The sequence below is a fragment of the Mus caroli genome, chromosome 9 (assembly GCF_900094665.2).
Source record: "Mus caroli chromosome 9, CAROLI_EIJ_v1.1, whole genome shotgun sequence".
Classification (NCBI taxonomy): domain Eukaryota; kingdom Metazoa; phylum Chordata; class Mammalia; order Rodentia; family Muridae; genus Mus; species Mus caroli.
Genome location: NC_034578.1, coordinates 91,506,278 through 91,520,948, shown reverse-complemented (window position 1 = coordinate 91,520,948; position 14,671 = coordinate 91,506,278). Strand labels below are relative to the sequence as shown.

Here is a 14,671-nt window from a genome sequence, read left to right as displayed (position 1 = left end):
AAAAAAAAAAAAAAAAAAAAAAAAAAAAAAAAAAAAAAGATCTACAAATAGGGCTGGGATTAAGCCCAATTGGTAGAGTATTTGTGTAGCATGCACAAGACCCTAGGTTCATATAGACCCATTGTGGTGCTGCATAGCTGTAATCTCAGAATTTGGGAGGTGAAGGCAGGAGGACCACAAGTTCAGGTCACCCCTGGCTACACAGTGAACTTGAGACCAGCTGGGGCTACACGAGACCCGTTGAAAAACATTCTTTCTCCAAAGTCTAAAAACAGCAGTATACTGAACATACTTCAATTTCTAAATATTCATATTACTGAAGCCAATGTAGAGCAAGGCTAAGTGTGAAGTAATGAACATTTAAAATTCTAAAGTCTAACTGAAAATAATTTTAAAAGCTTAACATCAGATGCCAAAGTATCAAAATTTCAGGATTAAGAATATAATTATTATTGGAGTATCAGAGATGTGTCATCCCAAGCTTTATATCAAAAGAACCAAATGATGATTAAGGATTAATGAGGATTAAGATGGGAATATTAAAATAAATAAATTAATTAAATGGAATTTATGTGTAGATTAAGCACAGAAAAAGAACTGTTTAAATGCAAATAGAGATCCTCCCCAAGAATAATCTGAGCCCTTGTTGACCATTTTGCGTTACTGTGATGCAGTGCCCTTTCACTGACATGACCAGAGCCTTTCCACAACCCACAGACTGAGATGTATTAGCTCCTAGACAGAAAACAAGAGGGATTAATTTTACAGTGTATATTTTAAAGAACTTGACACACCAACCTGTGCTACCACAAAGTCCCCTGTCAAACCACCGTTGCCCCTTACTGATGGTGTTTTTCAATGTGCAGAAACACACCTACAGCATGTAGCAATCTCCCTTCATCTGTATAACTTCTATTGCTTCATGAGCTCCACTATCACACTAAAGTGAGTGTTTCTGTCTCAATGTAGAATGGAGGTCCTTATTAATCACACATTTTTAACCTACAGAAATTAGATAGGCTGCTTTAAAGTATGTAACTACAAACACAATTTGATTCTCTAATTAGCTTGTGGATTAAATTTGCTTGCATAGAATAGCTGGGGTGTGGGATATATAACAAAACAGGGAGTTTAGCTCTCCGGGAAAAATATTTTCAAGAGCAGAGATAATTTCCTCATTAATCTTTCAATTGAAATAAATGTTCAATCTTCATTTTTGCCATTAGCTTTTTTTTTTTTTTGGTTAGAGGAATGGTACAATTTACTACACTAAATCTATTTTCTTTAGTAAAAGAAGACTGTTTTCATAATTATGGATCTTTTAGACAAAATCAATTTTATAGTATTTCAAAAAATTTCCAGCATAAACAACTGGTTTTAATACTATAGTCAGAACTCTGATGAGTTTTGAAGCTAGGTAACTATTCATATCAATGACAGGTGAACTCTGAATAGTTCTTGCCTAAAAGAACAATTTAATTTAGCTGGGCATTGTGGCACACACCTTTGATGCTAGAACTCAGGAGGCATAGGCAAGTGGATCTCTGAGTTTGAGGCCAGCCTGGTCTACAGAATGAATTTCAGGATGGCTAGGGCTACAGAGAGAAACTATATCTTGAAAAATGAAACATAACAAAAGAACAATTTATTCAAGACTGATTCTAGACTCTATGAATAAAAGCTAAGCTATTAACAGGGAGATGAAAGATTAAAAAGTAGGAAAAGGGCAGCAAGAATGCTTAGTATAGAGAGGTTATTTGCTTCGTAAGCCTGACACCTGAGAAGCAACATAAGGGTCCCAAAAGTCCTCTGGCCTCCACACATGCATGCCTCTCCCACAAAATCCTGCCCTACAATAATTTTGGTGCTATCTCCAACATCATAAAAACATATAAAATGTTTCATTACTTTAGTGAATATAAAACCATNTAATTCACAAATCAAAACGATCCTATCCAGAATAAAAAGAAAACAATTCTGTAATAAAACATTACCTATTAGCATGTACTCCGTTGACCTGGGTGATTACAGTAGACAGCTGACCAAGACCTAACATGGACTTCACAACACCATGATAATGAATGATCTAGAAATTATAAAAAAAAACATTTAAGATAATAATTTAATTTCAAATATAGCTGAGGAAATAAGAACATCTTAATTTCCTATATTCCCACTTATATGTACCTTTTCTGGTTTAGCAACTACCTGGCTTGGCTATGTAGTGGCACTCACTACCAACGTTGTAACATATTGAAAGTAACAGGAAAAAATAGTTTTAGTTGAATTTATTATATTTTTCCATATTTGTTCCAATTTTTGGCTCAGATCAAATAGAGAACATAAAGTATCAATATTTTTAGCATCTTGTTTAAGATTATACATCATAAGTCAATAGATACAACATTATTAATATAGATTTGGAGCTTTAATATCATGGCTAATGTTAATTACCACCTTGATGGGATCTAGAACACACACAGGAGACAATCCTTCTAAAGCACTTGCTCAGNTCATTTTCTTCACCTCATATAGTTCAAGAACCCCTCAGAGAATAGTCGTACCCACAGTCAAGATAGGTCTACCTATTAACAGGAGCAAGCAAGATAATACCCTACAGACATGCCTATAGGCTCATATCCAAAAGATTCTCCATTCTGTCAAGATGATAATGTAAGCATCATGTGTTTAATTAAATGGAACATCATGAGAGGACAGTTTGTGTGAGGCAAGACTGAGTTGCATGACACCATGCCTTCCCCTTGTACTAAATAAATAAATAATAAAAGAAAAATATAAAATAAAGAAATACATTATAGAATTACTAAATGTACTTATCAGTATAAATATACTCTAATTAATTTGGGAGAGTTCTTTTGTCTGTCTGTATATATGTTTGTATTAGTAGTGTGTGGGGATACATGTGTAAGCTTGTTGTACATACAGACCAGAGGTCAATCTTGGGTATTGTTTCTCAAGAGCTGCATTATCCACCCCAATGCCCCCGACTCCCGTTTAAGATCAGTTCCTCATGCCCTGCAGCTCTCCAAGTCTGCTAGGCTGGTTAGCTAGGGAGGCCCAAAAATCAGCCTGTCTCAGCGCCCCCAGTACTGGTGTTACAAGTGCATTACATCACACCTGATATTTTTATGGGGGTTCTGGGAACTGAACTCAGGTCTTCATACGTGGCAATCACTTTATTGACAGAGCTATCTACATAGCCCTAATTTAAGGGATTTTTAAAGTCATAGAAGTTTAACAGAAGTGGATGCTCACAGTCAGCTATTGGATGGATCATGGGGCCCCCAATGGAGGAGCTAGAGAAAGTACCCAAGGAGCTAAAGGGATCTGCAACCCTATAGGTGGAACAACATTATGAACTAACCAGTACCCCGGAGCTCTTGACTCTAACTGCATATGTATCGAAAGATGGCCTAGTCGGCCATCACTGGAAAGAGAGGCCCATTGGACTTGCAAACTTTATATGCCCCAGTATAGGGGAATGCCAGTGGGTGGGTAGGGAAGGGGGGGAGGGTAGGAGGGACTTTTGGGATAGCATTGGAAATGTAAATGAGGAAAATACCTAATAAAGAAAAAAAAAAGAAGTTTAGCATTAGAAAGAATTTCCAAAACCATAAAGGATAAGTCTCTAAATTTTAATGGTCTGGAAATTAAAGTTTAATTTTAAACATTTTCCAGACACATATGACACTAAGCATTATGGTTTTAAAACCAANACCACAACCATTCTTACTTAGCAGCTTTTAAATGGTCATCTTACCTGGTCTGGTTCTAGCTGAATAGCCCTGTCATAACAGGCAGTGGCATCCCTCAGCAAGCCAATACTTTCATGTTCAAGAATCTGTTCCTTCAGGGATGGCTCAGCTTTCCGAATTGCACTTACTCCAGCCACTCCATCTGGCTCATGCATAGCAGCATACAATTTCTTTGTTCATCCATTAAAACAAACAAACAAACAAAACCCCAATCAAGTAAGAGGGAGAAACACAATAAAAAATAAAGCCAAAAGCATACGGAAANAGCATTCGAAAACTTTTTACTGAAAATAAGACTGAAATAATTGTTTTGAGGCAGAATCACAGTAAATTTTCAAGAATCCTGTTACCTTGACACTTTTAGTCCACTTACATACAAATTGACATTAGTAACTATTAATGATCCTGAACACTGCAGAGAACCTCATATCCTGAAATTTTCTTTGAGTACAAATGAAAATAGTTTAAAATTCAAGTAACTCATAATTTGTGAATGGGGTATAGGGTACACACCTTAACTCCAGTATTTGTAAGGTCGAAGCAAGAGTGTTAAGGAATAATAGGCTACATATTGAGTTCAAGACCAGCCTGGACCATATAAGACCTTGTCAAAAGCAAGCAAGCAAACAAACAAAACCTGTATATTTAACAAATAACTGAGAAAAAAAAAAAAACACTCACAAAAGACCACCCAAACCAAAATGCTACCCTGACTTAAAGGAGATATTTAGGCTTAAAGATAGAAATCTGGAAAGTAGCTAGCTTTATTAAAGACATTCTTTAGAGACAGAAAAAACACTAGAAATAAACAGAATAAATGGAAGCTAACGAGAGATGCTGGGGTTTCGACCTGTGCACACACTGAGCAGCACTGGTGCTGCTGAGCATCACGCTCATAACACGATCATGCAGGGCATCACCTTGGAGGCAAAGAAGGGCAGAGTCAAGAGACAATGAGCCCACCACAGCTGTTTCTAGCCCTCTGTCCTGGTGGATGTGAAGTTGTAGCTCTCTGTGATTATCATGCACACTTCCAACATGGCAGATGCTGAACTTTTGGGTGTTCACCTCAATAAAGATTGTTATCTACTCATGGTTTGAGCAGAAAAATTGAATAGCTTACAATAGCAAGAGAATTTGCTTATTATATTGAGAATGGCTGTTAAGAGGTATGGAACCAGGCAGAAGTGGTAGGCTATGTGGACAAATTTGATAGAGAACTAAGAAAAAGTAGTCAAGAATAAGCCCACATCTATACCTGGAGCATGTGGAAAGATGTGTGACCTTGATGTCCACACTGTCTGCAACCAACTGTGAATGAGCAGATGCCAGAATGGGCAGCTCAGCACCAGCACTGGGATTCGGGTAACTGAGCACGCGTGAGTACTGGGAGTTGCTAGAGATCTTGCTGCTCTGATCTTGAAGTTCATTTATTTGATATGGAGTGTACCACAGGTTGGTAAATACCACTTATTACTTTTAAGATATTTGATCTGTGTTTAAGGATTTATATGTGNGAAAAAANACTAGGAATAAAACAGACCTAATACATNAANGCCAGAAACTCTGAAATACAACAAAAAGCAAAAAACAAACTGAAGGAGTGAATGTGGGATGATGGTAGAGGGATATGTGACAAGCAGATACTAAAAAGTGTTAATGGTGGAGTTTGGATAGAAAGGAAATAGCACTTAAGTCCTGTTCTGTTGCTTCAAGAATTGTAGGGCAAATAAGACAGACATGTTAGAGGGATATACATGATCACTGCTTTAGGGTCTTTATAAANAAAGTAGAAAGGAGAAATGGTGCTTGTTAGGACCTGGGGAGTTATTTACACATACACAGTTATTTACACATACACTATAAAACATGAGTAAGCCATACTGACTGATGTTAGTACATATTATTGAATGCTTAGAGTTTAATAAATGTTAAATGCTTTTAACACATACACAATCAATCAATAAAGAGTATGGGAGACATTTTTAGAAGTAATGATGCTCCTAGTATTGACTATGATTACAGATTTTGGTTGTATTATCTACAAACATGTTGCACATATACAACTTTTTGTGCACAAGCTATGACCCAATAAAGTGATTTCTGGGGAGTAGGGAGTATGCACTGGTAAGAGAAACCAGAGAGAACAGAATTCTAGGTAAGAAAATATTCCTGGGGGCTGGAGAGATGGCTCAGCGGTTAAGAGCACTGTCTGCTCTTCCAGAGGTCCTGAGTTCAAATCCCAGCAACCACATGGTGGCTCACAATGAGATCTGATGCCCTCTTCTTGGATGTCTGAAGACAGCTACAGTATACTTACATAAATAAATAAATCTTAAAAAAAAAAAAAAAAGAAAATATTCCTGAAGCCATGAAAGAAAAGCAAATGTCTCCTAGATTAAAAGACAGAACAACAAAACCCTTCTGTGAGTGTTTTGAGACAGGGTTGTATAGAGCCCAAGCTAGCCTTGGAGACCTTGAAGTTATGTTGGGTTTAAAACTATACACCACCAAATCTGGCTGAAATCAAAAGTCTTGATGAGAATAGAAAGGTTTGTCAAGTGATACTGCAAGTTTAAGAAAATATGGACAGAGTTTGGTAACATGGAAACCACTGTTCTTTTTAGCAAGAATAGTTTAGAGACAAATGGGTATAGTGTCATACTGCTATAACCTCTGACTTTGGGAGGTTGAGGCAAGAGGATCAGGAATTCAAGGTCATTCCTGGCCAGTTTATGAGTTAAGAGGCCAGCTTGGGCAGGGATTTTTGCATGAAACCCTGTCTTAAAAACCCAAACAAGATAACAACAACAAAAGCTAAAAGTAAAGAGAGAAAGAGAAGTCTTGGTGTTTTTGCTTGGTTGATTTGGTTTAGTTTTTAGAGACAGGATTTTTCTGTGTACCAGAACTGTGGTTGTCCTGGAACTCTATTTGCAGACCTGACTGGCCTTGAATTTACAGAGATCCATCTACCTCTGCCTCCCAACTGCTGGGATTAAAAGGTGTGTATACCATGCTGGGTGAGAAGTCTTGTTAGAATAGGCAGTGTGAATAGGAGTCAAAGATGATGATACAGGGATAGAAAGTTCTTTTTAAAGCTGGTTATTAGAAACAAGAAAGAAGACATATTAGAGAATCTAAGATCAAAGGAGTTATTGAAGAATCAAGATTTAATTCAAAATTATTTAAAATTAAGTAGAACATATCTATATACTCTATATAATCTGGGTCAGTAAGAGAAATTAATGGTAGTAGGGAAGAAAGGACATTTTGAAGGAGTAAAACTAAATACCAAGAACATAGTGCAAAGATAGATTCTGACAAAGAGTCTTCCCCAGGAATAAGAGATTAACAGAGAATTTGCTGCAGATTTGGCTTCTACTTTCATAATGAAGGATGAAGCAAGACCATTAGTTAAGTTTGAGGTAAGAATGATAAATTGAAGAGAAGGTTTAAGTGGTTTTATTAGAGAAATAGAGAAGAACTGAAGATATTGTTAAAGAGCTGTATAATGTTATAGATATTTAAGATCATGAACTTAAACTGAAACCAGCTATTAAACTTCTGCAAATTCTTTTTATGCTTCAGCCTCCTGAATACTGGGATGAGAGGTGTGAACCATCATGCCATACCTGGTGTATTTGTGTTCTGTGTGGATTTGTGGTGCTGGAATCAACCACATGTAAGACCTTGCCTATAGCAGTCAAGTGTTTATCCCTGAGCTGCACACTCAGCCTGCTTCCCACTTCTTCTGCTACACTTTACTTTCAGTGTGGCAAAGTCTNCTAATTTGAATCATATTGCTTCCTCTGTCTTAGCCTTATATACTTCTTTTGTTTCTCACAAAGCATCATATTATTTTATAAACCTTTGCTTCATCATCATTCTTGCATCTCCCTATTCGGTCACCCCAAGCTGAGGCTAATGCCTCTTGCAGGGACAACAGTAATGCCTGGAATCATAGCCCTTTATACCCTTCCTCCACAACTGCTACAGACATTTAGCAAAATATGACCATACTAGTCTAGTACACATTTTCTAATGTTCTGTATGACATAGAGTGTTCCTTTATCATCTCTAAATGTCATTCTAAAACTGTCATTTTACTNTTTGTATACACAATGCTCCTTCCCAACTACATGGAGATGCCTCTAGTAACTATCATTACTTCAGACATAGCCATGAAGTTACTCATTGCCCTACTCTCATTTTAATGCATCAACACACTTAGGTATCTTACTAAATTCATTTCGGTCTCTTCCTACTATCAGTAAGCATCTAAAGTATTACAAATATTTAGTACCTAAGAGTGTCTGGAATAGTCAATAAAAAGAACATGTAACCAAAATGTCTTTTTTATTAAGTTAACTATATTAATCTCAAACCTGTAGAAATCCAAGATGTTTTTGAATATTTTGCTTCTTTTCTGTAATAAATGACTCAAAGTGCATTACGGCTCGTGTGTATGCTTTGGAACGAAAGGACGCTACAGCCAGAGTATCCTGAGGTATGAGGTCTAGAAAACGAGTTACACTCTGATAGTCTTCAAAATTCACATTTGATACTGGATTAAAAAAATAATAATAAAAAAAAAAGAGTAGTTAAAGATTGATAAGATAAACATTTAAATGATGACATATTTAACTTTAATTTTTTTAATTAAATAATACAAATGTATTAGTGGCTAGTATTTTGGTCTTAATGAAGTACAAGATGTCTGCTCAGAGGATCTTGCTCCATTTCTCCCATTTTTATCAACTTAACTGTGAACACTATTCAATTCATTGAATCTGATTCTCATCTGTTAAGCAGAAATTGTGATATTTGTTTTGCCTTCCTTACAAATTATTGCAAGGAATAAATGCAAAACTATAATTGTTAAAAAAGATATGAAGATGAGATAATAGAAATACAGTTTGTTTTTTACTGATGACTACAAAATATTAATAAGATGCAATTATTTAGTAAGGAACGTACAGAGTTATGGGATAGGATTTTTTTATAGTTTAAAGTTCAGCTTTTTGTTTTGCATCCCCAGTGTGAAGACTGAGTCCTGGCCTTTCTTCATGCTAGGCAAAGATCTATGAGCTATTTTTATTCCTTGCCTCCAAGTGTTAGTCTTAAAAGAATTTTAATTGCAGTGTTAATGAAAGTAAAAGCCAAGTTAGTAAGCTTGCGTTTAAGATTTTTTACAAACAGAACTAGGCTATTACAAACAAATGGTTAATTGCTACTTAATCATACTCTATAGAAAACATTCCTGCAAACAGGTAATTATTTGCAAATACAGAAAACTTGTAAAATAATAACCTATTGTGTTTATTAGGCATAAAAGGAGGGTGTGGCTCATGAACTGACAATTTTGTCTCTTTAGGAATATCAGATTGTCAATTTTTAAAATTAGTCCCAAAACCTAGAAAGAAAAACATGATAACCATGAGAATGGCTGAGGGAGAAACAGCAGCAATAGGGTTGTAACCTTTTGTGTACTGCAAGAACAATAAAAAAGTGTTTCAAAACCAAGAAGAGTATTCATTACTGTGTGATCAGTATGTCTTTTTTTTTTTTTTTTTGGTTTTTCGAGACAGGNTTTCTCTGTATAGCCCTGGCTGTCCTGAAAGTCACTTTGTAGACCAGGCTGGCCTCGAGCTCAGAAATCTGCCTGGCTCTGCCTCCCGAGAGCTGGGATTAAAGGTGTGTGCCACCACCGCCCAGCGATCAATATAAGTCTTGTCAACAAATAACTATGTGCAGGGGCTGATGGTAGGGTAACTCTAATGAGATTCATAACTCTAAAAGATTCTTTGATCTTACTAAAAGATTCTTTGAAACTGTAATACCACAAAAACAAAATTATAGAACAGTAGCTCTAATGCTGTTGTTGTACAACCATGTGCTCAGTGGCCAGCAGATTCTGCTGGGTAACAGCCCAGGGTATTGGAACCCAGGAAAATAAACAATGAGATAAAAATCTTTAACTGTGAAGGCTGTGAAAATGACACACACAAACACCGAGGCACACNGAGCAAATGAGTTAACAGTGAGGAGTGGTGCAGCTTTAGTATCACCTACTCATAGCTCACACTGACACTTGTATACATCATCTCATTAAACACAAAAATCAGACANAGAGACCCTAGCTTATATAAAGAAAAATTTCNTATGTATTTTGTCCATGGATATATAATAAAACTGCAGTTTCTTGGATTTTGTTTTGATTTTTACATTACTGGAGGTAAAAACTCTGGTATTTAGGTCTTCAACATTCTAGATAAGCATTCTACCTCAGAGCTCCACTCTAACCCTAGAGTGAGGTCTTATATTAACTGTCTTTTCTCAGTGAGAGTGTGTATTATTACCAACTTAAAAATGCACATGGCTGGAGGTGTTGCTCAGCAGTAGAAAACTTGTGTATCATATATAAGGAAACAAACAAATGATTCAGCACACCCTTAATCTTAAGCACTTTGGAAGCAGACAAACAGATTTCTGAGTTTGAGACCACGCTGGTCTACATATGGAAAGCTAGGCCAGCTGTGGCTCCATGTTGAGACAGTGTCTTAAAAACAATCAAAAAAGAAAATAACTAATGCTTAAATTTAGAATCAACTCAAGGACAAGTTGACTGGTAGATAGTACAAGAAAATATTCACATATTTTGTTGACCTTACCTCCTTTTGGTTTGTTTTGTGCAAGTTTCTCAGCATTCAATGCCTGAAATTTGTGCCTTGCCCATTGGGTGAGATGGTCAAGCATAGAGAACACAGTCTGTGTGCTTAGCTGGCACAGATCAGATGCACTGTCTTGGGTACTGATGGCATGCTGCTCATCATGCTTAAGTACTGCCATAATTTCTGCATAAACCTAAATAATTCAGTTAAAGTTAGTAATGTATCTCTGTTGTATCATTTAACATGAAAGACTAAACATTTTAGCAATAATTAAGAGACATAGCAGATTAACAATAACTTTTCTTATCTATACCTAAATCAGTGAGTTAGAAGAGCTGATGAGAATAACAAAAAAGGTCTAGACAGATAATGGTTCAGCGGTTAAAAGTGCTTNTTGGTCATTCAGAGGATGGGAGTTCAGGAGACATACATGAGACAGAACTGCCTATACCTCCAGCTCCAGGGACTCTGAAACACTTTTCTGGTCTCCCTGGGCACTTGCAAATATATGTGACACCTACCTACACATAAATAAAAAGTTTTAAGAAGAGTAATTATAATNAATTTCAGAGTAAATAAATAATTGAACTGATAATGACATTATACTTTTTTGTATTAAACATTTTTAAAGCTAGGAGACAGAGCTCATGTACACAGGTTGGACTTAAATGGGCTGTGTAGCTGAAGGTGACTTCTAGCTCCTGATGCTCCTGCCACTCTGCCTCTCAAGTGCTAGCATTTATTATTTGTGTATGCGTGGGAAAGCAAGTGTGGGTGTTCCATGGTGTGCATGGATGGTCAGAGCTTGGTTCTCTCTTTCTAATGTGGAATCAGGATACTGAACTCAGGTCATCAGTCTTGTGTGGCAAGCATTTTGTCCACTGAGCCATCTTTTTAGCCCCTACTCTGTAGCTTCTAATACTAAGTTAGAGGAATTAAGTTTCACATGTTCAGAACTCAAGTCACATGTCTGGAAACCAAATAAGTTAACTCTCACCTCTTGCTGATCTTCTTGATTACAACCCAACAAGACATATACTAGGATATGCGGAAGAAGATAGATGGTGACTTTAAAATCATGCTTCATCATTATGCTACAGCATGTGAAGATCTTACTGGCAAGATTATCCCGAACCTATAAACTCAAATGGTTTAAGAAAGATTAGTAGTTTTCCATTTTATTCTATTGACTGAATGTTAAAGTGTACCACGTGAGATAATTCATGACTGAGTAGGGATTCTCCATGAAGAGAAAGATGTACAATCAGTCACCAAGGGGAACTTCAGATTATCCCTCTGACTGATCTCAAATGCCAAAAGTACTGAGATCCTAGTGGTAATGTAGCTGCTAGCTACATTAATATACATGGCCTCTCCTCTTTTACAGCTCTTTTTCAATGTCTCATGTTTTGTTATAGATTAACTTCCTGAGTATATCTTATTTAGCTATTATTAAGTATATTAATTCCATAAGTGCTAATTAATTAATAATTAATTGTGCTAATTCCTTAAACCAAGTAACAAAAAGTATGCTGAGTTAGCACATTAAGTATGTAGCTGGTACTTTTAAGTAGTATGCAATGACAAACTGTAGGATAAAGATAAAAGAAATAGAAACTAAGTTGGGCANTAAAAAGTTCAAAACATGAACACTGTAAGCCTATTTAAGGCTCAGCTTTCAATTTAAAATCAAATGTCAACAGTATGATCTAATCTTCAACTTATTATGATTATTGAACTGTTAGAAAATGTTTTAAAGGATTTTTTAAAAACTGGAATATTAAATTTTCACTTAAAATGAAAAAGATTTTTACTTGAAACAATTTCAAATAAAATTAGGAAATACTAAATTTTGGCAAAAATAAAATATTTGGAACTAGAAATAGTTAAATCAATAATATTCACTATTTTACACATATTTTTGTGTGTTTATAAAAAAGTAAAAATTTTAAAATTGTCATTTAATACTTGTTATTTTGAAATACTAAGAAACATGTAAATTTAAAGCAAAAGTTGTAAATTTTAATTATCCCTTAAGCATTTTCTTAGAATGCACAGCATTTTTTTTTTTTTTAGTTAGACCCACAGAAATTTTCTATTAGGGAAACTTTACAGATATACCTTATGAAATTTCATTTAAAAATATCTTTATTTTAGATACAAGTATAGATGATATATCTTCTTCCAAAAGTATCAGTAAATGGTGAGATATCTTGTTTACATTAAAATATGTAAACATAAAAATAAAAAATACTACCTTTTAATTCTTTCAGCCTGTAAATTTTCTTGAGTGGTATTATTTTGCAATGTAAAATGTAGATACGATGGATACTTTGTAGTAAATTAATTCTAGAATTTATTTTGATAAAAGAATAGCCTTTTACCTAGGAAATGTAATTACTAAATTTTTAAATTAAAATTAAACAGTTAAATATTGTTATTATTGATAAACATTTTCAATCATATCAATATATTATTTTTGTAACATGTGCTTTGCATTCAGGTATATGTTCCAGATCTTCCAGAATTTCTATTCAGTTAATTTCTATTCAGAATTTATTCAGTTAATAAATTCTGAACTAGGTTCTCTTACCTTTGTTATAAGATAACCTGCCCAAGATGATGACCATTCTGCAAAGTTATTACCTAGTTTACTTAAGTAAATTGGCTTCGTTACTCCAGACCAATCTGTTGATTTCTGGGAACTCTTATATCTGTAATTTTGAAAATTTACATATTGAAAATATGTGTTTAGAACAAAAGCATAAGAAGTTATATGCACCTCTTTACTGAGAACAGGTACTCTGGTATAGTTGCTGAATTCTNGTGAAAGATAGTACTGTTCTATCTGTCTTAAGGGTGGAGCAGGTCATTGCATACTCCTCAGGTGCACCTTAGAATCTGAGTACATCTCACCCTCAGATCCTCCCGACCTCCAGTCAAAGTCAAGCTGCTCACTTAAATTATTCTCCATGACTCCTCTTTTTGGGCATCTACTAACTCACTGATTATTGACACTAATTGATAATTTCAGTACACTGCTAATTCTTTCTGCCTTAATTTTTATAATCACGACTGACTTCAATGTTTGGCTAGACCACTTAATCAAATGCTAAGCGTCTAAAGAATTTTCCCCTTCACTAATGCTAATGGCTCCTTAATTTATCTGTACCATGTCTACTGCCATGTTTGCCCAGTGATATCATCTCCTGTACTTCTGATTTCACATCNGAGAAAAGTAAGTGCTTTTCTTAAAATCCAANCTGTAAACACAGCTGGTGTCTTTAGCTTTCCTTATTAAAATAAGAGAAAGTCTCCCATTAGTGCAGTATGACTTTCCTTTGTGTCCTCAGCGTGACGTTTTTGTTAAACACGTTCAAACAGCTCTCATCTCACAACTACATAGCTGTAGAATTTTCTGAAAGGCATAGATTCTAATTGATATTTATTATAGTTGCTCTATACTCGAGGTCTTCAGCNAAAAAATAATACTTTACTATAGCCCATGTTTTAGAAAACAAGAAATCCACAAATCTCAAATATAACACTAAAACAGGAGTAAAACTTTTGTGTGAAGACATTTTTATGTGACTAAAATGCTTAAGTGAATTTAATTTAAAAAATTAATGAGTATGAACTACAAGTCAGGTTCTGCCTAGTCACATTCTCAAGTTTTCTGAACAAATTATTTCTGTGGCAACTTTGAACTTCATTAGATTCAACTGGTTCTAAAAATTAAATCTTCCAAATACAGGTACCATTTACAGCTGCAATCTAAGTTTAGAGACTGTATATTAAAAGCTCAGTGGTGCCCATCTGAGAAGTTCCTTTAATCTCTGTTACAAATGTGTCACACCATGGACAGTGTAATAGCTCAGCAGGTAAAGGTACTTGTTGCCAAGTTAGATGACTCGAGTTTGCTCCNTGAACCACCATGGTTGNAAGGAAAAAGTCAACTCCCACAAGTTGTCTTCTGACTTCTATGTGTGCCATAGCATGAGCTCACACACACACACACACTCACATACAATTAAATAATGTAAAATATGTTAAATAAAAAAGTATCATACACAAATTCTCATTACTGTCCTAAGGTCACTCTTGTACACAACTACTTAAAAAGTGGCAAAAATGTGGGCTTCTACTTTTTATGTGAGCCTATGAGTGTGTTCTCTGGTGCAAATGTGTATGTATATACATGGAGGCCAGTGGAAACATTGGGTG

At 35.4% G+C, this 14,671-nt stretch overlaps 1 protein-coding gene across 1 annotated transcript in view; it reads right to left on the bottom strand.

Moving 5' to 3' along the window:
• The window catches only part of Atr (ATR serine/threonine kinase), a 92,243-nt gene that overhangs the window by 33,523 nt on the left and 44,049 nt on the right, over positions 1 to 14,671 (bottom strand). The window contains exons 23-28 of the mRNA XM_029481984.1: positions 13,041 to 13,270; positions 11,445 to 11,582; positions 10,448 to 10,640; positions 8,162 to 8,340; positions 3,782 to 3,946; positions 1,995 to 2,086 (exon numbers count right to left, since the gene is read on the bottom strand). Coding sequence (XP_029337844.1) covers positions 1,995 to 2,086; positions 3,782 to 3,946; positions 8,162 to 8,340; positions 10,448 to 10,640; positions 11,445 to 11,582; positions 13,041 to 13,270 — 997 coding nt within the window. The remainder of the gene's footprint in view (positions 1 to 1,994; positions 2,087 to 3,781; positions 3,947 to 8,161; positions 8,341 to 10,447; positions 10,641 to 11,444; positions 11,583 to 13,040; positions 13,271 to 14,671) is intronic.